Source organism: Struthio camelus, chromosome Z (assembly GCF_040807025.1).
Source record: "Struthio camelus isolate bStrCam1 chromosome Z, bStrCam1.hap1, whole genome shotgun sequence".
In the NCBI taxonomy this organism is placed as follows: Eukaryota; Metazoa; Chordata; class Aves; order Struthioniformes; family Struthionidae; genus Struthio; species Struthio camelus.
In genome coordinates this window covers 84,373,179-84,396,527 of record NC_090982.1, presented here as the reverse complement: position 1 = coordinate 84,396,527, position 23,349 = coordinate 84,373,179, and the positions used below count along the sequence as shown (strand labels likewise).

The following is a 23,349-nucleotide window of genomic DNA, read 5'->3' as shown; positions in this document are numbered from 1 at the left end:
CTGAGCTTTCTTTGTTCCTTTTTTTAGGTTACCTGTAGATGGCTGCATTGGAAGAAAGTTTTTCCAGAGTGCAGCTCATATTAGTTTGTTAAATGAAATGAAACAGCGCTTAATAGAGGTAGCAGACTTTCACCATGCTGCTAGTAAAGCACTTAGAGTGGACAGCCCTGCAGATGGCAGTGACAGATCACCGGAGAAGGGGAGCTGCTCATCAGATTACCTGACTTCCCCAGAACTGCATAAGGAACTCGTCAGGTAGAGAAAACCTTTCCCACCACAACGACCTGAGCAATTACTCGAGCATAATCTTAGCAGTGGGAGGTGCGAAGGGACGTGACCCTTGACTGAGCTAGATTTACCGCAGACGTTTCTTGTAAGCGTGGAGTCATGGTCAAGTCTGCCCTTCTGTTGCTGCAACTTGTTTTGTTTGAGGGGGTTGATTTTACTACTAGAAACGTTGATACAGTTGTCGCTCTCCTGTTGGGAGAGCTTTGCTCTTTAAAGTTGTCCCCATATTGGTCAAATATTTGTTTAGACATAGCCACTACCTATATGTGTATCACTCACTGTAAATGTGCTACTTTGTCTATGTCTGTTTGTCATGGACTAGGGCCCAATTTATGTCTGAGTAACATCACCAGTGAACTTGGGACTTTAACGCATGATTCAGGTAGTGCAGTTTGCCCAGTTGCTGTGCTGAAGTTGAGCTGCGGTAGCAGTCAGTGTTGCACATACCAGCCGGAAAGTGATATGACTTTGCTTAACTAAGAGCTTTGTGAAAGAGCGTCTCCTCGTGCTGGAGTGGGCTGAGATGACGCACGTGGTCGGTCACTGCAGCTCAGCTGATGAACACTCATTTTTGTCAGCAGTCTTAACTTGGCTGTTTTTCAGCGCCTTGTACCTCGTGCACGCTGCAGCCTTAACTGTGCTGTTCTGAAGTCCGTGTTTCTTTTTTCTGTTACACGGAGATTTCTGGTTTGAGAAGTCTACCTTAAAAATATTTGCCGTGTTACAGTATCTGGATTTTTCAAGAAACTATCTTTGAAAGGATTATTTGGAAGGAGTCCCTGGTTCTGGGGGCTTGCGTATACACATTTAAGCTTTTAAATGCGTCCTCCTCAGCAGTCAATAGATACTGTACAAACAAGGGAAACGATAAATCCTTTTCAGTCCTATATGAAAAATAATCCAGACATGCTCACTGGCTATAGTTTGACTAATATTTTGTCAGCCTTTCATTTCAAAGGGTTTCCCTACTCCATCAGAAAGTCAGACTGCTCCACAGCCAAGTAAATCTTATGTTCAGGAAGTTTAACGGCCAGCTGGACGGGAGGGGAAATATTGGTAGAGTTTGTCAGGGCTGAATCTTGGGACCAATCCAGTTTTATTTTCTCATCAATTATATTGGGTTATAAAACATGAGTTTGCTAGTGGTATTTAATAGCACGACATGAAGATTTAATGCCATTCAATCGACCCGAGACCTTACAGCCTGTTTGGGAACGCATGTTAGAAAGGACCGGGAAAAGGATTTGTGTGAATGACTGAGGATGACCTGTTTGTGGAAAAGACTAAAATGATTCTAGTATGTTTTGGGCAAAGTTTTTCCGGTTGCTGTAAAACAATACATATATAATGAATGAATGCGTAGTATTCATCAGTTAGACGCTGGCTAAATATTGTTTGCTATACTATGTATGGAGTTGCACAGCAGTGAGAAGGAATGATAAATTCCAACTAAAATAGCTGCAAAGAAAAGCTACTAGAATGGAAAAAGCTTGTTTTAGTTGAGGAACATGACCAGAAACTTGGCTTGTGAGCTAGGTGAGCAGAAGTAGATAGAGGGGATGTATTTACTCGCTATAAACGCGCAGTGAATGCCAGCGAATAAAATGTGTGGTATTACATATATATATGTTATATATATATATATATATCTATATCTATATTTATATTTATATATATTTATATATGTAATACAGTGTTAGCAGAGGAGGAATTGAGAATAAACCAGACATGAACTTAAGTCTAAAAAGAAGTTAGAAGGTGTAGCAATTCATTGCAGGTGTGAGCTTTTGGAACAGGCTCTCTAGAGAAGCGGTGGGGCAAGGAGCCAAACTTGCTCAAACATTTTTTTTTTTTTCTTCATTGGCCTTTTGAATAGGGTTATAGATGTAGTTTCCTGACATAAGAGACGTTTCCTGTCCTGAGTCCCCTATGCTATTTAGAATAAATATTTTTCTTTTTAAAAATTGTGTTGGTTATTGCCCTTTGTATTTTCTAAATAGTGTCTTTCCACTGAACTAAGAGCATCTGAAACATCTAAATTTTGAACCTTGTCACCTTACAGCATGATTTGTTGCCTTGACTTTAACTCCTAGAATCAGTCTACCGTGTAATATATGCTCTGCACGTGCCTGCAATTAAGGTTCATGTTAATTTATTTTTTCCTTTTTTCTTCTCAGGCTTTGTAATGTTTTTGTGTTGTGGTTAGAAGAAGAGAGTTTTCAGAAAGGAGACACGTACATTCCTTCTTTACCGAAGCAGTATGATGCATATAGACTTGCTAAAATCATGCAGAATCAACAGGTGAAGTGCTTATAACATTGGCAATCTGGGATCCAAAATTCACTTCTCTTGGTAAAGTGGATGCTCTTTAGTAGTGTGAGAGACTTAGTGTCACTGGTCTTTGCTATGCCCATGGCAAGTATGGTAGCTTTACAATTCTAACATTTTTTGTTAAAAATCCCATGCTGTCCCAATTGCCTTGCTTTACATTTAAGTCAGCATTCATGCGCAGGCTTCTTGACTCTGTTCTCATTGAGACATGCCTTATTCTGTACTGTTCTATAATTTTTGGTTTTTTTTTTTTGCTTTCTCAGAGAACTTTAGAGATTATCTAAATTGAATCTTTAAATAACAAAAGACTGGAAGCACAAGTCTGCTCACATTGGCAGTTTATAAGAAGTCTGGATCAAATTTAAGTTAGCACGTGGGAAGTGTATATTATTCTGTCCATTCGGCCTGAAGAGAGATTAATAGTTAAAAGAGCTTTGAGAGGGAGGCTTTGGAAGAGCCTCTTTTTGTGCTTCCTAGTGTATTTCTGCTTTGTTCTCTGCAGTATATGTGAGTATTGAAATGCAGCCTGCTTTACTCTGATTTTAGTCACTCATGCTTAGGCAATTTGGTTTCCTCCGCTTCTTTTAAAAGGAGAGGAGTTTTAATTGTCTCTTCCTCTCTCTCCTAGTTGGTTAGAATTTAGACCACATGTGTTTGTCGGACTTCTCTAAGGGTCATGAATGCTTTTCATGGCTTATCTATATATATAAGACTTCTGTTGTGTGGGTTTTTTTTTTTTGTAGTTTAGATTTTTTTTTTCCCCCCTAGTAATATACTACTGTGACTTAAAACCAGAGGCTCTAGTTTGATTTAATTATTTTAGTGCCCCAGCTACTGGGATGGGTTTATGGTATGTGGTAATGAACAAAACGGTCACGATAATGTGATTCTTCTGTGCCTCAGGATTTGTGGATGGAATATGTCAACGTTGAACTCATACACCATGAGTTTCAGGAAGCCCTAAACCTTTGGCTCCAGGTTCAGCTCGAATCGCATGCAGCCCCTAGTACTTCCGTAGGGCTAATGGATTTCACTAACCCTTTATTAGGTAAGAGATAAGGATAACATTAACCAAGCTGGGGTGGAGGGAATTATTAACGTGTGGAAGTCCTGGTTCCTTTAGGAACATAGCACTGCAGAGGAAGGAAGATGCCTTTGGCTTAACAGATTGGCACTAGGAGCGTCTGTCAGATGAACTAAAAATAATGGGGTAAGAAGTAGAAAATAAGAGGAATAGAGAGTAGGAATGGTTGAGGGAAACAGAGAGAAGCAGTGGGGCCTGGGTTCCCATGGTGTGTAAGGCAGCTAGTGAATGAAAATGAGCTGGGTGAAATAAACTTGGTAAACGCAAACAGAAAGATCAGCTCAGTGATAATAAAAAGGGAGGAATCCTGGGGAAAATAAATATTTGTCCATTGTTTAAAAACATGCTTCATGCACAAAAAAAAAGTCAGAATTCTCTTAAGTAATGTTTTAGTTTCATTTGTTTCTAAATTTTTCTTGTTGACAAAACGTGCTTCCACTTTCCTTTCTAGCCAAAGAGAGAATAATGAATAATTTGAAGAAGTTTGATACTCCCAAGCCCCCTCTTCCACTTCAGCCAGTGAAAGCTCCTGTGCCAGTTATTTCCTCTGCCAGTCTAGTAAGTCAGAAAGAAGCAATTCAGCTTATACGCATGGACCTTAACATCTTGCAGCAACATGCCAAGTAAGACTTAGCTGTTTTTTTTCTGCCTTACTAGTGTATCTAGCTGTCTTTCAGTTGCCATTTATAGCAGCCTTATTTGTAGTGTTAGCGTAAGACTAGCAGTACTTAATTTCTGCTTCTTGGCCCCGTGTTTTTAACTTGGCTATGATATCGTTATTCCACTGCTTTTGTTGACTGTGCAAGTTGTATCTAATGACTGAGATTACATCAGCTCACATCTAACATCTGCAGTTTCTTTTCTTATTTGGAACACTTCATAAAACCAAGCTTCCCCTTAGCCTAGGTTTTTGTTGACAGTGAATTTAGTTGCCCTTTTAAACAAATTCAGTGATGGTTATTTGAGGCAGTGGAGCCCTCCAGAGAGAAATCTGATTTCTGGCATTGTTAACTTTGCGCATGAAAGAGCGGAGACTGTTTTTAATGCTCTTGCTAAGAGAATCCAGCTGAAGTATTTTCAGAGTTTCAAAGAGCGCTAGTGAATGTATAGCTAGTCTCACCCAATGTAGTTGGTTAGTAACAATATAAAAAAAAAAAAACAACCTTGCCGAAGGCCAAGGTGGGATGTATCTAAATGCTTCCAGCAGCGATTTTAAGTGGGCTTTTTTCTGTTGACTGAATCATCCCACAGTCTGTCTTTCTGTCTGATGAAGAAGTTGTATTGTCTATGGTTTAATTTCCTGTCAGATTGTAATAGAATCACTTCAAAAAAAAACAAAAACAAAAACAAAACTCATGCAGACTTGAGTAGTTTTTGTTTTTAAGCCACTTGTTGATACTTCGAGGTAGTATTACATTGAAACTTAACTCTATTTCATTTAATAACCTTTTATCTTTTCTAGAAGAGTGTCACGTGTCTTTGTATAGCACATCACATTGAAGTCCTACCTCTTGCTTTTAAATTCTTAGCGCTACTGTTTTTGCTAAAGACTTTGGTAACTTTAGCAATAAATGTTTTTCAGAACTGCAGCCATTTGGGAATCCCAGCATGTTGCTCTCAATAGTGAGATACTGGACACAATACCGAAGCTGTATGTCAACCGGGAAGAACAGATCACCCTCCATTTGGAGTGCCGAGGAAGTTCAAATAAAGGCTGCCAGGGAGCAGCTCTTCTAACAGTCCAGGTTAGAGACATGGCTTTGTTTCTGTTCTTGGGCTGTTTTGGGGCTATTGAAATGATTAAATGGTTATGAGAGTGGATTTTTTTGGTTTGGTGGTGCTATGTACCCTTAAACGCCTAATGATCCTTGCTCAAAAGGAGCTGCAGATCAGCTGCAGAAGAGTCAGTCCTTGAGTGAAGTTTGTATTTCTCAGCTTTTGCTCTCAGCTGCTTCCTGATGTGTGAAACGTAGGAATATGCTCGCTCATAAGAACAAAAGTATGAAAGCGTTTACAGAAGCTTTTGAATGTTGCTCAGTATGTGAATATCTTGATCCCCTCTAAGTTTCAGTCCCTGTGAACTAAGTGTTGCATAAAAGGCATAGATCATATCACCATGTGATAATTAAATAGGATCGTGGCCCAGAACGAGCACTTGGGCAGAACGTACTAAATCTGATCAAAATTCTTGGGGAAAACGGTCTATACTCTGAGCTGCTTGCCGGGCTCTGCCTCATTTTTGCAATTAGTTGCAGCATTGGATGAATTTTAGCAGGAGATATTATTTTGAAATGAATACCTTTTTCTCATTTAGTTTGAAGGGAAGCACAAAAACGAAGCAGTGAGCCAGCAGCTTCATGCTTTGCGTAAAGAAGTGAGACAGCTGCAAGCAGAAGCTACAAAGCCACCTTCTCTGGGTGTTGTGGAAGCAGCAGTACATGTGGAAAACTTTATAACGTAGGTTGTTCAGACACTGTTTTAGGCAGTGTTGTTTTTTACTTAGTTTTCTGTGTATTGGAGTGACAATGTGCTTTGTGTGCTCTTGGTAATGCGTATCAGCTTGGCTGGACAACAGAGTCTGAATCCTGAGACCTGTATGTTTGTAACAAAGACCTCTAAAGGAGCAACTCCACATATTATCAGAAGAGGTAACTCCTCAACATGGCACGTAATTCAGCCTCAACGTGGCACATGACACTGGATTCTACTTTAATTGATTGTGCTCTGCATTAGAATAGCCCTTCTAACCCTGTAAAAGCAAGTTTTGTAATGCCAGGGATGCTCTGTAAAATTCTGAGAAATAGCCAACTTGTACCACAGCTATATCAGCCGTGAGCTATAACTAGTCGTTTTTAATACCTGTGTCTGTAGGCCATTCCCTCTAATAGTAGAGAAGGTAGTTCTGTGATGATGAGAGTTATGACTGAAACAATCGTAGCAACTTTTCAAAATGTATTGCAGTGGAAGAGGACTATATAATCTGACTTTTGGGGTGAATGAATAGATTAGCCTAAGGCCTTTTCTTCCTGAAGGCCTCCTGAAGACTTCATCCCAGTTTCTAGCTGAAGTCTAGAAGATCAAGAAGAATGGTGTTGGAAAACTATGGGTTTTGTTGTTTTTTGTTTGTTTGTTTTTAAATGTAGTTGACTACCTACAAGGCATACTTGCTCCACAAGTAAAACAGCAGCTATTTCTGCTTGCTCTTTCTTATCATTAACCTGAAGAATTCTGTTACATGATCCAGTCCTTGGGATTTACATCTGTGGAATTCCATGTTCTGCCAGTGTTGTTTTAACGTAATTTATTCAGACTCAGACTGCGGAGGGTTTGATTTGAGCTCAATAAAACACTTAATTGACAGTGCATTAGAAAAGATTGATCCTTTTTTCATTCTTTTATTACTGAGTCTTTTAAGTTAACAAGTAAAGTGAGGTAAGTGTTCTTGCAGGACAAATGTAGTTCAGATGGCCTAAGCACATGAGGGAGTAGTAGTTTGTTTTTTTGTTTTTTTTTATTTTTTCTTCTTGAACTATACTGTCTTAATGATCACTTTCTGACTCTGATTATGGAGACTGTGAGGTTTGGAGGTACCCATTGAAGGTAGTGAAATTACTTAAGATAAACCTCGCTTGATTATTCTGTAACGCTGAAGTGCCCATCTTAATTGCCGTACATTGACAAGAAACCTTTTTTCTTTCTTACCGTAGATTGATTTCCATACTTAAGTTTAATCTGCTTTTTTTTTTTTTTTTTAAACAGGGCCTTAGTAAATATCTACAAGGTGCAGCCTCTGCCAGCGATTCAGAAGGTTGGAATTAGTTTGTTTTTTACAGTAGTGGAGTATGTATGTGATGAAACCCAGCGCAACCCTCCCACAAGGCAGTTCTTCTCTTCCTGCGTCGAGATCCTAGGCCAAGTGAGTTTATTCTCTCTCCAGTTTTGCGTGCCTAACATGTATACCAATTGCCTGCTGGTAATGAGGGTCTAAAACCTTTGGAAGCTTAAAAATTAACTTTTGAGCTTCTGTGCCGTTCTTATCTGAGCCAACTGTATGCAAAGCTGTAGAAGAATTCAAGCTTGCATATAAGCAAAAAAAAAAAAAAAACCTGTTGCTCTGAGATGTCTGCTTAGGGCCAATAAATATTCGATGTGTTAAATGTCGAAGTAGGTACTTAAGTACTTAAGTTGTGGGCAGTTGCCGTGCTTAAAATAGAGTTTTGGCCTATAATTTGCTGTTGTTAATTATTTCCTAGCTGACGTGTTTTCAGCCTCTGTGTTTAGGCACCTCCGTTCTAAAGCCTTGCAGTATTCGTAGTCGGGAGTTAGCCAGAAGCTTGCTAACAGACAGCGTAAGCAAGCGCCTGTTGTTTGCTCTGGGGAGCTTACTACATGAGTGCTCTGGAAAAAAAGCATTAGCCTCTTCTTTGTGTCCAAACAGTTGTTTTGATCTCTTAGATGCTGTTTGTTTCCATGTACGACTGTCCTTATGCACCTCTGACGGCTAAGGTGCAGGAGAGCTCTCCTTTGTCATAATTATGTTTACATTTCTACCGAAGTCAGCTAGTGCTACTGAAATATGGATTCGTTTTCTTCTGTTAACCCATCAGAAAAACTGGCTTTCTAGGTGTGTTTTTTTTTTTTTTTTTTTGTACCGCTTCTGTGGCTACAAGCGCTGTTCTTAAGCGTGCTAGGTAAACGCGTTTATTTTACAGTTAGATTTTGTGGAGTGGAAGTATTTAATTGAAACTGATCACATACGATTTGTTTTTGAGAAAGCTATTTTGGTGGGGAAAAAGTGTATTTGTCCTGGCAAAAAGCTTTAAGAGGTATTTTTCCAGTGGGTTCATACTGGGCCATTTTTCTCTCCATTTCCCATTTTTCAGGTGTTTATCAGTGGGACCAAATCAGAGTGCAAGCGTCTCCTCCAGACAATCCTCCAGAATCGAAGGCTCTGTACTCTCCTTTCTCCTTACTTCACTCCTGTTGCCTCTCCTAGTGAGTTTGTGATTTTGTATGAGAAAGTTGTGGCCTTTCTAAGTGACGATAACAGCGATGTTGTCTTCATGCTGCTGACAAAGGTAAATTACTCAAGAATGCTGTCTCTTTTGCTGGTTTGTGGGTTGCTTGTGTAGGTGTTGCATCCCTAAAGACTCTGACTTTAGGCTAAGGAAGAGAGAGATCTACAGAACTAGCCATCAGAGTTATTTTAAAGTACTGGGTTTGTATCTGTTGCCCATATGAATGGTGCTTGTTGTAATAAAGCTAAGGAGAGGCTGAGGGCAAGACTGAATAGGAAGCTTAAGCTACGCTTTCCTTGCCCAAATAGCCTCAGTGTGTGTTTCCTTGGGCTGCTTCTTCAGTGTGCCCTTACTCTTGATATGAGAGTATGGAGGCTCTTGATGGCTTCTTCTGTCTGATATCTCTGCAGAGCCTATCATCCCAAAAGGCAATCAATCCCGATTTGTGATAAAAATAAATAAAATAAAAATTGGGAATGATGGCTGAATCTCTCACCTCTGTTAGGTGAGAAGAACATTGGTGCCACGTATGCAGTCTTTAAAAAACACCAGTGCTAGAGAAGAGCAAGTAATTAGCGTGTCTCTTGTTTCAGGGCTGCATGATACTGGCTCCCCGTATTATCAGTGAAGTTAGGATATCCTTTGATATCATGCTGATTCTCTTCATTGGTAATACAGAGATGGGGTTTGGCAGCTGTGAGCAGCAGATGATCCAGTTTCCTCACGCCTTTGAGTCGTCCTTAGTGTCAAAAATCACCATTGTCACTGCTGACCTAGGTCTGAACAGGTGGCCTAGAGTCTGCAAAGGCCTTGCCTCGCTGCCTGAATTAATGGTCTTATGCAGATTAGCCCAGTCGAACGGTTGCGAGTGTTAAGGTTTGGCAGTGGTACTAAAGAATAGAAATGTGCATGTACTTTTCTGAATTGGAGAACAGATTAAAAAAGGTTATTTCATGAAGTCAGGAACTTCTGTAGTATGCTGAAAATATATGCTAAATATCCCTTTAGAGAGGGTTACCTTGGTTTAGAGCTAGAGATGATGCAATGCAAATTTCTAAGGTCTATCTTGAATATATATTAAAAAAAAAAAATAATTGAATTTTTCCCCGAAAAATTTATTCCTCACCATCTCCCCAAAGATATTGTGACTTATTTTTAAATGCTAAAGCTTCTGCTTATAACTGCTTCTTGTTCTCTGTTGTAGTTCGACCTTACGCAATGGTTAAACATTACTAAGCCGCCTTTATCTGAACGCACCAGGCTTCTGGAATCTATTCACTTGGCTCTCAATGCATGTGGCCTTGAACCTGAAGAAGATATTTTAATGCCGTTTAATATCTTCTGCAAGCATTGGACCAACCTTCTCCAGTATCAGTTCCCTGATCACTATAGTGATTTCTTAAGATTGTTCATGCACAGTGAGTATCTGAACCAATGCGTTCCAACTCTTTCACGCAGAACTTTATTGCGTGAAGTCTGTATTTTTAGGCTAGAAAAGTTACACAGCAACAAACAGAATGATTTTACACTTTTTTTTTCCTTAGATTTCTTTATGCGCTTTTGTGTGTGCGCTACGCGATACGATTGTATGAGGCCTAATTTAGCTTTACCTAGAAAGCAGCATTCTTCTGCAGACCAAAGTACGCACGTTGGTGATGACGGATTTTTCGGCCCGTGTTACAGGAGAAGGGCCAAGAAGAGCTTTCTGTTAATGGAAGCACTTGGTAATTATGCCACCATCTGCAGTGCAGCATCCCTGTTCTTGAGCAGTCTTCACTGTCAAACCAAGAATTATGAAGACCTGGGACTGATACTGAAGTCTGCTGTACACGTTCTGTTTGACATTAGATTTTACCTATAATCTGCTGTGCCTCTGAAATGGGAACAGCAGTGCTTCCTTTCTGTCAAACTATGTGATGAGCAGCAACTATCTCTTAGTAGACTATGGTAGCCACGGATGTATGAAGTGCCTGGGAAACTCTCCGAGAAGAAAGTATTTAACATTCCTCTTTGGCATCTACGTTACCTGTGCTTGGGCGTTGGACGTCTCTTGCCCTTAACCTTGATGTTTTCAAAGCGTTGCCTTACCAAATTTTTTTTTTCCGTACTAGAGAGCTCCAGTTTCAGGCTTCTCTAGCTTGTATCGAGAAAGGAATAAATATCCTTATTGTGACTTTCGTAAGTGCTTACTTTCTCTTTCTCCAAAAGGCTCTTCGGAGCAGCTTCTGAGCCCTGACTGCTGGAAGGCATCACTGAAAGCTTTGGGCTGTGGCTTCTCGGTGACTGAACAGGGAAGCTTCAAGAAGAGTGATTCTACCAGAAGTCCTGCATTGCGGGATGCTGCAGAAGCTCTGCTCTCTGCAGAACAGGTGGGCACTTCTCTGGTTGATTAACTACATTTTACACCTTAAAACAGAGGCCTGCCAGTGACAAATAACTGCCGTGCAGGCTTTCTTTAGCTGATCTGTAGCTTTCTGCTTCTCACAGATTAGAGAGACGATAGAATGGCTTTCTACCTCTTTCTGCAAACTCCGACTGGCTTCAGTGGACTTCAGGACCTTTGGCCTGTTTTCCAAGTGGAGTCCTTACGTGGCTGAAGTGAATACGTTTCTGGAGTATCTTACTAAGCGGCTCATTGACACTGAAGTTGTCAGCTTAGCCCAGGAGCCTGTTGGCAGTAACAGAATTCTAGCGGGTAATGTGCCTTAATAGTAAATGACTTAAAGAAGCTGATCCTGTTCTTAATCTCTTCTGTTGAAGATAGTTTCATTTAAATATACAGTAAAATCCTAACTGTGAGGGTTTCTGCAAGGATATGAGTGCCATCCTAAGGAGTTTTCTGGCATCTCAGCACTGGCAGACCCTGGGAGCTGCGGTGCTAGGAAGGGCAGTTGCTGTGCTTAGCCAGCTTTCAGAAAATTTTGATCGCTCTATATTTATGCAATGATGAGTCCATTAAAATGCGGACAGGAAGGATATGTCGGTGCTACGTTATGGCTGTGTGGCACTTCTTCCTTTTTTATCTTTGTTTCTTGGAGGAAGCTTGTTTTCACTTCCTGATCCAGAACTTGCTTTCAAATTTCTTCGAAGGAAAATATGGTCTCTTGTTCCCCAGCTTATGCTCAGTGCAAAAGACTACTGAATTTTATCATAGTTTGATTTTGACTTGGAGAAAATAGCCTTACAAACCTTTTCTTTTAGTATGTGCAATTTTAAAATGTGGATAATAACGCATCTTTCAGATTGTAGAGGTTGAAGTGGTATTAATAAAACATCTAAACAATGCAAAACGCTTGTTGTTGTTGTTTAAATTTAAGACAATTGTTTTGTTAACTGAAGTTAATGACGATCATATCGTACTTTCTTTTTTTATTTGACCGTGCAGAATTGATTTAATGTTGGAATAAGCAAAGGTCATTTTATCTGAGTCTAGAAAAGCGTGATTTGGATACTGTTGCTAACGTTAGGTGAACTTTTATGCTTTATTTTCCTCTAGCGTTGCAGTCCTTGTATTCAATCATTGCTGGACTCTTTAAACCGTGGATACTGGTCTTAGATAAGGAAGATGCAAGGTATGTACTGATGCATTTCAAAATTAAATCAATTTTTGCTGAAGTAAGGACTTTAGCCCTGTAGTAATGGGTTACTTTGTCACCTGATTTTTTTTTTTTTTTCCCCCAACTCATTGTATTGTAACCCTTAATTTAAATAGCTATTACTTGTGTCATATCCTTAACAGTTATGGAACTAAATCATGTGTTGCTTAAGTCAATTTTTCCTGACTCGTTGTAGAATAATTGTTTTAGGTACAAGAAATATAACCAATTACTCCTCGAGAAGTGGAGAGGAGAAGAACATAGTTTGCAATTAGTTCTGGAAATGCATTAAAATACAGTTTTTAGATTATTTATTTATTTCTTTTTAGCTTCCATAGTATGGATAACTCTAGTTTAAAAAAAAAAAAAAAAAAAAAAGCAAACACCCTCCCCAAATATCCAGTCAAGTACAACCTCAAATGCCAGTAGTGTATAAAGAGAGATCTAGCTAAATTGGTCCTACAGTGGTCTACTGGCAGTTGTCTTGCGTACCTCTGTTTTCACAAGAAGAGTTATTTCTCACGTTACACACTTGAATTCAACCTTCTTTCAAAGCCAAAAGCCTTTTGAGTTGTGAAGGCATCTCCAGCATTTAATTAGGAGGTTGATGGCCGGTGATATGTGCTGACATTCAGAAATTTCTGCACTTTTGAACTGTAATTCAATTATGAAATATCAAATAAGCAGTCTCTGCTTGCCTAATGGTACTGAGGGCCTTCACTGTGACATTAAAATATTTTCCTATTTTAAGGGAGAAAAGGATGGTGCTAAAGATTGAATTTGAAAGGGCTGCTGACAACCTGTACTATATTCGTCTGCTGTGATTTACAGTATTTAAATTGTCTAAGTATTTATGCTGGTAAGTCAGCCCTGAAATTTATATTGCTTCACTTCCTCTGTTTTCTCAAGTAACCAGCCCTGCTACCCTTGGTTAGAGAGTGACACTGCTGTAGCATCCAGCATGGTCCGTTTGTTTACAGACTGCGTCGAGCTTTTGCACGAAAGCTTTAAAGGTGAGTGAAGTCCATGCTGTTTCAATTTAGCAGCACTTTCTGTTCTCTCTCATCAAAACATGTTTTTTGAGATGTGAGACAAGGGATTCTTTCGTTTGTTAGGGGCTTTTAGCTAAGATGATGACTGCAGGGGGTACCAACAGCATATTTCTTTATCTCAGCCTTAAAAGACAGCTGTTTTTGTGGCATGGGCGGATAAAGTGATTGATAGATGGTACAGTTAACGTGGAGGAAAGCAAAGGATGTAGCAGCGACCAATGCATGTGTCTCAGCAGCTAGCCAGGAGGGGTAATTTAATCTCTAGGTTCAGTCATTTTGAGCTTGTATTTAGCATTGCTTGTTGAGTCTAGTGCATAACTAGACATAGGAATGGAAAATACCCACCAAATCATTTCACGGACGCTGCTTAACAGCCAACAGCTTCTAGGGGTGAACAGAATTCAAACTAATGTTAAGGAAATAAGTACCATATCGCCACGCGGCATATCATCCTAAGATTGCAGATTCATTAGTTCTTTTTAAAGAATCTGTAAAAGCAGTGAAGTCCTACAGGGAAGGAGTGTTTTCTAACTTCAGATTATTGTCCAGCAACTTTTCTGAAAGAACGAGATAGGGCATGAAATCTGTACAATTTCCACACTCGTGGATTTAGAGACCAAAAATCTAAAAGCCTAAAGAGGTGGGTTGGTTTGCTTTTTGCCCCTCCCTCTGCCTTTGGCTCATGTCCTTTTAACTTGCTGTTATCATTTGTTGTCTTGAAACCTGGATTTTTCTCCTGTAACCAAGCTTCCCTGGAGTTTTTTCTGGTGTTAATTGGACTATTTCCTTTTGTTCTAGATAAGTTGTTGCCAGGCCACCGTGGGGCGCTCTGGTTGCATCTAATGCATTACTGTGAGTGTTGTACAGCCCCCAGAATGCCAGAGTTTATCCTCTATGCTTTCCATACTGAATTCAGAAGGCTTCCGTGGAAGGAAATGCATCCAGACCGGATGCTTATGGAAGAGTTCTTTAAAGTGAGTACCTTGTATGTGTTGAGTTCATAATCTGTGTTGTCCTTGGAAGTAATGGAGTGCTCGAGACAGTTCTTTAACCGGTAAGCTTTTAAAGTTTATTGCAGAAAGCACAGCTGCTCTTTCTGTGATGCATGGTGTTTGTGAAGGAGTGTTATTGAGTCTTACATGAAGTTGTGGGGAGCTGTAAGGCAGACTTTGTAGTCTGTCACTGCTGTATCTGAACGTCTCATTTATTATATGTATTTCGTATATCCGTAGTTAGAGTTCGTATATTTCGCTATTGCAGTGTTATTCTCGTACTACCCTACAAGGTAGGGAAGTGCTGTAACAGACTGAGAACTGAGGCTGAGAAGTCTCGATTGATGCAGTGAATCAAATTTTAGGCCTCTGACTGTTAGGTTAAAAGCTTGACATAACGTATCTATCTTTTGGCCCCTTTTGGGGCTGATTCAGGTTTGCTCACAAAACATTGGTGAGTTGACTTTGTATGAGCAGACTATTAACTGCTTCAGATACTACCCATCTTCTCACAATTGGAAGAGTTTAGGCTTGTAAATTCAAAAGCAGCATTAACTCCCATGTTTTGTACCCTGGCTAGTTCAGCAGGTAATTGCGTGCCTGTGAGTCGGTACTGCTGATGCATAGATCTGACACGAGTTTTTTGAGTCTTTGGTCTCATATGAGCCTGTAGAAGTCTTTATGGTTTCTGTGGCAGGAAGAAGAACAAATCTCCTTTACCCCCGAGGCCGTACTGTTGATTTAAACACTTCAAACTCCTGTGGTCGTCTTGACTGTTCACGCTGCAGTCTCTGCACAGTGTTTCCCTTTGGCGGGGGGGAGGGAAACAGAACAACTCCCTAGTAAACTTGCCATGAAAGGCCTAGAGTTTGATCAGCGCTAATTAGCAAGGAAGATTTAAAACAATACTAGGAGTCGGGGATAGTGGGCAGCAGTCAGAACACACTTGCTTCCAGCCTATTGTCGTTGGATGTTTGCACCTCTTGGAAATAATTATGCTTATTATCAGTTTGGTCCTGCTGTGGTTGTCAGTAGGTAGCGAGTTTCTCATGTTCTGGAATAGCTGTTAATCGACTGAAAGCATGCCATCATAGAGGACGCTTCCTAAGACTTTTGAATGTACTTTTTTTTATTTGTAGGCCATAATAATTATGGACTGGGGAAATGAGTCTATATATAAATGTTGCCACTGCCTGTGGAGTGGTTTTGACGTTAAAATTACCATATGGAAAGAGTGATCCCCAGTATTTCTTTTTTCATTTTTCATGTTGTCTGCTACAATGTAAGGTTGCAGTTGAGGGTAGAAATGCTCCAGGATTTACTTCTCTAGGGATTGAATTCTTCATGCAGTTCTAAACAGGTTTTAGAGTTTCTTTGTCTTCCTTTAATTAAAAAAACAAAACAAAACAAAATCTTTGCAATCATGCAATTAAACTTAACAGATTATTTCTTTCTGGTTTGTAGTAGCTTAGCATAAAGTACCAGTTATTTGAGAGGGATAGAAGGTTACATGGGTGACTCTTGGTGGGGGGTGGGAAGTGATGGAGGGGTGGTGTGTGTCTACTGCTGTTGACCTAGAATGCTACTGTAGATTTATGTTTGGTTAAGGAGCTGGAAAGTATGGATTTATTTTTATTTTACATTGTTTGATATGCCTTGTTTTTTCTTTTTCCTTGCTAGATTGAAAGAGGCAGCCCCAAGAGCTGTTTCTTATTCTTGGGTTATGTTTTATGTGAGATAAACTGGGTCAGTGTCCTCTCTGATGCCTGGACTCCCAACCCCCGTCCTGAGACTCACAACATGATTGTCTGTTTGCTGTATATGATGGTCCTGTTGGCAAAGGAGGAGCAGCTTATAGGCAAAGAGGTGAGTTTTGCAAAGGTTCAGACCTGTCTGCCTTTGAAGAAGAAGATTACTTTGCTGCCATGCCAAGGAGGCAGGTGGTGACTACTACTTCACTTGTAGGATGTAAGTGTAGAGCACAGTAGTACTCCTGAGATGGCTAAGACTTAAGTCCTTATGTGAGGCATTTGGTATCACTTGGATGAAGAAAGGAAGAGTTGCTGTTCATTTTAAGAAGTTTCTATAAGAGCTGTTACCCAGTTGTGTTTAAAGAGTGAACAAGTAAGTACTGGCAGTTTCCAGGAGTCACAAAGTGACACTCTGGGTGGGGAGAGGGAACAAATATGTGGGGTCAGTTTCAGTAGTGTTTAAAAAATTTAGTTATCATGTAAAGCTATTGTGCAATTGCTTTTCCTTTTGTAGTTAAGTATTGGATCCTTCATAGTAATATCGGCAGACTCCACAAACGAGTCCTGCGTCCACTCATGAACTGTGCTGTTCCAGGCTCTGCGGTAGCCTTTTCCTCTCTGCAGGAAGATGCATCTCTCGTTATTTCTGTCCTCGCAATTTTAAGTGTGGCTAGTCTAATGCTGCCCTTACCCGTTTCCCCTGTAGTGTCACGATACCTGCTGCTTTCATTAAGGACCTAAAGCTAAGCCAGGCTCCATATGGTGTGGGTTTCCAGCTCTGATCACCCAGGACTATAAAACAATAAACTTTGAAATATCACTCCTAGTTTGATATAGTTGAAATCAGGCTTTATACTTTTATAGCTGCCTAAGAGGAAAATATCCATTCATTTATTTTAACATGTTTTCTGGGAAGTTATAAATAACTGTCATTCAGGCTTCAGAACTGCTTCTTGCGAACATTTATTTCTTACCATAAAATGCACCCCCTTCTAACTCAGGATGACATATAGACTGTGATGACATGTCACAGTGATATAATGTCTTGAAGACCAAATATATCTTTAAGAAGCCTGTCAGTGTCTGTCTGTGACGAGTTATTGGGGAAAGTTTACTGCATCTCTTGAAAGTGGTTGAGTTTTTTTTTTTTTTCCTCGCTCTGAAGACAAATTTCATCATCTCTGATTCCTCAGCACTTGTCACATTTACGGTTGCATTTCAGTATTTGCCTGAGAAAGAAAAGAAGTGTTAGAATAGGAAAGAGAAACACGGGGTGTTGCAATGAACTTTCCAAACCCTGCTTTTGCTAAGAGCTCTTTGTGGGTGCATGATATAGTCCAATTTAGTGCACTGCTTCTGGGAGACTCTTCCAGAGCGGCTGGGAAATCTCCAAGAAATCCCCTTTCACATCTGTTTTTTCCCATGTGCAGTGTCTTCCGTTTTCTGTTTCCTGTGAAGCACTGCATGATGCTCTGTCAAGATGTCACCACGGCCTTTGGTCAACGCTGTATTCCAGTTTAGGAAAATTACTGAAGTTTGTGGATAGCAGGCTGTTTTTACCTTGAATGTTTTTGCCTGGGAGAAGTTTCCTAAGCTTCAAAAGATACCTGTCTGTATGTTGTGTGAGTCAACCTTAGGAATTTCCTTCTAGCCTCCAGGAATGTGTTTCAAATAGCATGCTGTTACTCTGCTTTTACTTCCCAGTGTGCTCCTGTGGCAACTTGACCTAAATGTCAAACTCTTATTTCTGAGCCTCGTATTCCAGTACGAGGGCAACTTGAGCAACAACTTGCTGTAACCAGTGTAATGTTCTCGTTGATATAATTTCATTTGGTTAGTCCTGAATCCTTAAAGCATTTAGGTTATGTTGGCTGTCAACACAATTCCAATATTTGTTCATTGTAAAATTAAAGTAACTTGATACTTCTCAGCGTCCAGGTGATGCTGCTCTTTATTGTTCTCTGGAGAAACCCTTGAGAGGAAGAAGGTGGTAGCTGAGGCTAGACCTTCTGCTTCTTTTTGGCAGAGAAACTTCAGTCTGCATACTCGCACTGCCTGTGAGAGTTGTGGATGTTGTAGCCAGCTATTGGTACTGTTCAGGATGTTATTTATAGGAACGCATAATTGACGAGCCCTCTAGGTTAGTAGATAATTCAGTGCATAGAAAACTCTGAGACCTGGCTTCTGCCCCTGGATCTGCGGTGAACTTTGTTTTTTACTTTTCTTTTTTTAACTTCCGCTCGAGTTGCCTTACCTGTTTAGGGTCTCTGTTTCTTTTGAACTTTCTTTATATAGTTAGATATCAAACATTAATGTGTCTCCCTTTGGCCGCAGTGCTTGGTTAAGACTGTTGCAGCAGTCTAAATACCGTTGTGTGACTAGTAGAGGCGAAATGTGTGTGCTTGCTTGCTGCTGAAATGAGCAGCTGCTTTTCAGCTGGACTCCCAGCAATCATTTATTTCTGTGGGTTTTCTGCTCTGGCTACTTCAAACTTTGAAGTCTGAACTTATATCCAATATCGAGTATTGTAAATGTTAATTTAAAACATCAAAGAAGGTAGAGCTCAGAATCATGTCTTTAAATCTTCAGGAATCACCAGTAATTAATCTCCTTGGACAGACCAGCTCCCTTCCTTGGCAACTTGTGGGCATCTCATCTTATCAAAGCATCATCAGCTACTGCAACAGCCACTATCCTCCTTCTGTTATCCTTGCCAGGGATGCAGCAGCTGAACTGATAGTGAAGCTCCTAAAAATCTCAGCAGGCTTTGGTGCATCTTCGGACACTCACATCCACCTTGTAAGTTGAATTGTTTCTGCAGTGTCTTTAAGCTGTTTTGGTCACTTGCAAGGCCCACCTTTTATGTATCATACATAGACCATGGAAATAATATTAGGAATGACTTTTTTTTTTAAATTTTAATTAACAGGATGCAACGCTGAAGTGCCGAGCATATATTCACCAAGTGGTTCAATTTCTTAGCACCTTGGAACAAAGCGGAAAGATTACTCTTGCAGTTTTGGAACAAGAAATGTCCAAGTTGCTAGATGATATAATCATCTTTAATCCTCCAGGTTTGTATAAATGAGGTGATGAACTGTTTTAAAGCTGTCAAGATCCTTTATTCTAGCGTACGGATTTTTGGACTTTTATTGACTATGTAATTGCATTACTGTAAAGTCTCCCTTATGGGTAGGACATGTTGCTTTAGGTAACAAAACAAAAATATGATCCTCCAGAGAGCTGTCAAGAAGGATAGGACCAACAGAAAAAATGGGTTATGTTACAGCTGAAACTGGCCAGCATACAATATTCCTAGTCCAGGAGCGTTAGATCTGTTAGAGATGGATTTTCCCCCTGTCATTGGTTTGAACCTGAAGAACCTTTAAAATACAAAGTTTGAGGGGATTTTCTTTGCTATCAGTGCCTCTCCCCCTCTCCCGCAAAAAAAAAAGACACTTTCAAATACATGCTCGCAGTCGAACAAGTGATTCTAAAGCAAGGATTCTAAAACACTGTAATCAGGAAATTTTACAATGTTGAAGTAGGGAAATTACATTGGTGTACATTAGTAGTATGGTGTGTCCATACCCCCAGGATTTTTACTGACCTAGTTTTTTGGTACTAGTACCATCCTGACCTTCCTCCAAGCAGAATAAGTGTTTGGGTCAAATTAGTCATTTTGCTGTATTACAGCAAAGTGCTTGGTAGGAGTCATGTCACGTCCTGTCCACGATCCACACAAGTATACTAGCAAAAGTGAACAGAAGTGTTCCCTCTATTAGAAAACTGCAGACACTTTTTTTTTTTTTTTTTGCTTTAGTGTTGTCAAGATAAGTTACTGGAATCACATCAGGAATGTTATAATAAAGATGACTTCCCTTGTAAATTTTCAGTTTGAAAATTTGTGACACTGATAAATGGGTCTCAGTGTCTGTGTCTCAACTTGGGGAAGCTCTGTAGGGCAGCCACAGAGTTAGCTGGAAGAACTCTTTTTGGCTGAAATAGAAATGAGGGCTTGTCTGCTGCTGCTGACGCTCCTGACAGCTGAGAAAGTTCAGAGGGAATTTGGAGGAGAAAGGAGCTCCAATAATAAGAGGATCAGCTCCATCTCGTGAGCCTGTGCATGTACGTGCATGTGTTAAGGGGCTAAAAGAGATGGATGAAAGCTCCATGGTGTTCACCCAGCACAACCAGGCTGTGGAGCAGGAGCCCTGAGGCGTCGTGGCAGGGGAGAGGTGGTGTGCGTTAGATTTAGCTTCTGTGCTTGACCTAGAGGGACTTGGGGACACTTTGGGGATTTCATAGCCACTTTGGGAAACTTTTTCCCAGTAATTAGTCCCTCTTTGTGCATAATTTTTTTCCCCTTATGCGCAGTTGAAATATTTCCTCGCTGCAATCTGCGACGTTGCTTGAAAACTTTCTGTTATAGCAACGCTATGTTTTCATTAGCACGTGGAAAGCTCTGCTCTGCAGTTAGACTTTTAAGAGCTAAGTGCAGGAAATATGTGCACTTCAAGGACACTTATATATGGCCCATGTTAATGCGTTTAAACAATCAAAAATCTTTTTTCAGAAAAAGATTCTGGATGTGAATGCTGGGATTGAGAGGTAGCCTAAAATGCATAAGAGGATTGCAAAATCTCAGGGCTCAACCTGATCATGTTTCATATAAAATCATTAAAAATTTGGTGATTTGGCTCTGAGCTGGGCTTTAAATTGTAGTTTTATACCTACACTTTCTTGGAGACCATAAACATGCTTTACTATTCCGTTTATTTGCACTGTAGTAGTGCTGAAAGTCCCTAACTGAAAAATAGGCTTAGATATACTGGGTGCTGTACAGTCTTATCAACTGACTCTGGCTGTTTTGTAAATTATGAATTAAGTCATCAAGGAAATAGGCTATTAGGAACGAGAGTGTCTTATTGCAGGTATGTAACGAACAACTGACTTTTCCCAGGACCTGAAGGAGTGTATGGGGATGAAGCTGAATGTAGGTCATCTAAGGCCTAGCCTCCATATGCTGAAATGGTTTGCGTTTCCCTGATTTCTGACTTTCAGATATGAATCTGCAAACGCGTCATATGGCCCTCAGCAGCCTCTTCACAGAAACACTGATGATGATGAACAACTCCAGCGTCGCAACAGCTGAGTCGTTACGGGGAAGCCTGCGAAGGTGGATTGACCGTAAAGTGCATGGATTACTGGCGATGCCCCTTCTCACAGCGGCGTGTCAGAGTCTGGCCTCTGTCCGGCATATGGCTGAGACGACAGAAGCTTGCATCACAGCTTATTTCATTGAAGGTAGGAGGGCGGCTTGCTCTGCCGCTTGTGTCAAGAGCGTTGATCAGTCTTTTGATGCCCATTAAATATGAATCACCCGGGACTCCTTTTAACTTCATGCTGCCTGATAGCTTGAACTGGTTTTTAGTCTGCCTTTCGTAATCAGAGCTCCTTTTTCTGTACTGGATGGCTCCTAACTTTCACGTATGTATGTGCTGTGAGAATTAGATATAAAGAAGTTATGTCATTGTGCTTTGGGTTTGTTTTTAACTGTTTCCTTGGGAACTGTATCTGTCAATTCTCTATTAAACTGATTTGCTCTGTGTAATGGTTGCCCTTTTTGTAGCTAAGGAGGTGGATAATTTTTAAGAACCATCCCAAGAGGACAAAACAGAGATTCGTGTCCCCTCCTGTAGGGTTCTGTGAACTGGTTTGGGTGGGTGGGGGAGCACTACTGGGAAATCTCTCAAATTCTGTGGCACCCCCTCATAAACCCTGTAGATCTCCATAATGATTTCTACCACGCTCTATTTGATAACATGTCAGTCTACCTGAAGGAAATGTTTACAATTCCATAGTTAAAATTTTAAAGTTTACTAAGTTAACCCTGGGAAAACATCTCACTTTGACCTTGAGGAGATGCAGCACACACAGGGTGTGTGTGGTTGGTTGGTTGGTTTGTTTTAATCTTTAGCCATCACAGTGGTGTCACAAACTGATTATCTGGAACAGTTAAAACAGTTTGAATTCTGCCATTTAAAGGAAAACAGTAAGGTAATTTTCATTCTTGGGTTTTACCAAGCACTGCTTGCTTATGCTGTTTGTGCTGTCCTTTTGCTTTCTTTTTAGAGTATCCTCACCACCAGGATTTAGGCTGGGGCCCTATACTTGCCTCCCTCCAAGTTCCTGAGCTAACCATGGAGGAGTTCCTGCAGGAGTGTCTGTCTTTGGGAAGCTATTTGACCCTATATGTCTACCTGCTACAATGTCTAAACACTGACCAGACGCTTACCAATGAAATGAAAATCTTGCAAACCATTAGCAAATGGCTAGAGCAAGTGTATCCAAGGTACAGATTTCGAGTCTTCTGAATGTGGCCTGACTTTTAAGTAAGGCTGTAGTTGTATAGTCACTATAACCTGGCTGCTGGATGTGATAGTCGATCTTTCCATGTATCTTTGACCCCAGTGCCAAGACCAATAGCCATGTGATGAAACACAAGGGGAAATTTTGTCTGGTTGAACACTTCTCTTATTTTCTTTTCGATCAGAGGAGCCTGATTTCAATGGCAGCCTGGATTTATGCTCAGTTAAAATTACTACTGAAATCCTAAATCACTGTGGGGTTCACTTTCCAGAATGTCCACTAGGTGGGATGGGTTATGTGCTAAATACTTAGTTTGATACTCTAAAGGTCTTGAGTTCAGAGCTGTGCAGTGAGGAATGTCAGCAGTTCTGAATAAAATCCAGTGTGTCTGGTGGGGTGACCAAAGTTAGAGGTGTGTGTTTCTGGGAAACAAGGTTGTGGTGGGACAACATGATGGATGGCTCTAGATAGCTCTAGTGTTAGAATGGTAATACTTTGTATTTACAATGTTTAACAGCTGTATTTACAGGCTGCTAAAATTATTGCCAGAATTTAGTAAACTTGGTGAATATCTTTGTATTTTAATGTTGATAGTGTTCCTACTTGCTGTGAGGGAACATTTTAGGAAAATGCACGTTCCCTCTGTGTTCTTGGAATTCAGAGAATACCTTGACTAATGCAGGTAGCTTACAGTTGTAGTAATTTGAGTACCACAGTTGGGAGAAGCCAGCAAAGCCACCTTACGCAGCCAGTTAAATCCTTGTTTTGTGCCTCAAAACTGAGTGTGCCTGGCCTGAGGGAAACAGCTGGGTAGAGTAATCTGAGGATGGTTTGATGCAGAAAGCTCGTGCTGGTGCTATATGTG

General features: G+C 40.4%; 1 protein-coding gene across 4 annotated transcripts in view; it reads left to right on the top strand.

The window, feature by feature from the left end:
* The window catches only part of LOC138064374 (ectopic P granules protein 5 homolog), a 60,332-nt gene that overhangs the window by 29,214 nt on the left and 7,769 nt on the right, over positions 1–23,349 (top strand). For all 4 annotated transcript variants that reach the window (XM_068926516.1, XM_068926515.1, XM_068926517.1 and 1 more), the window contains 19 exons: positions 28–255; positions 2,466–2,589; positions 3,523–3,667; positions 4,155–4,326; positions 5,286–5,448; positions 6,018–6,160; positions 7,463–7,619; positions 8,587–8,781; positions 9,926–10,139; positions 10,930–11,090; positions 11,209–11,416; positions 12,218–12,293; positions 13,227–13,330; positions 14,168–14,343; positions 16,042–16,227; positions 18,702–18,911; positions 19,042–19,186; positions 21,177–21,419; positions 22,248–22,467. In XM_068926516.1, coding sequence (XP_068782617.1) covers positions 28–255; positions 2,466–2,589; positions 3,523–3,667; positions 4,155–4,326; positions 5,286–5,448; positions 6,018–6,160; positions 7,463–7,619; positions 8,587–8,781; positions 9,926–10,139; positions 10,930–11,090; positions 11,209–11,416; positions 12,218–12,293; positions 13,227–13,330; positions 14,168–14,343; positions 16,042–16,227; positions 18,702–18,911; positions 19,042–19,186; positions 21,177–21,419; positions 22,248–22,467 — 3,270 coding nt within the window. The remainder of the gene's footprint in view (positions 1–27; positions 256–2,465; positions 2,590–3,522; positions 3,668–4,154; positions 4,327–5,285; positions 5,449–6,017; positions 6,161–7,462; positions 7,620–8,586; positions 8,782–9,925; positions 10,140–10,929; positions 11,091–11,208; positions 11,417–12,217; positions 12,294–13,226; positions 13,331–14,167; positions 14,344–16,041; positions 16,228–18,701; positions 18,912–19,041; positions 19,187–21,176; positions 21,420–22,247; positions 22,468–23,349) is intronic.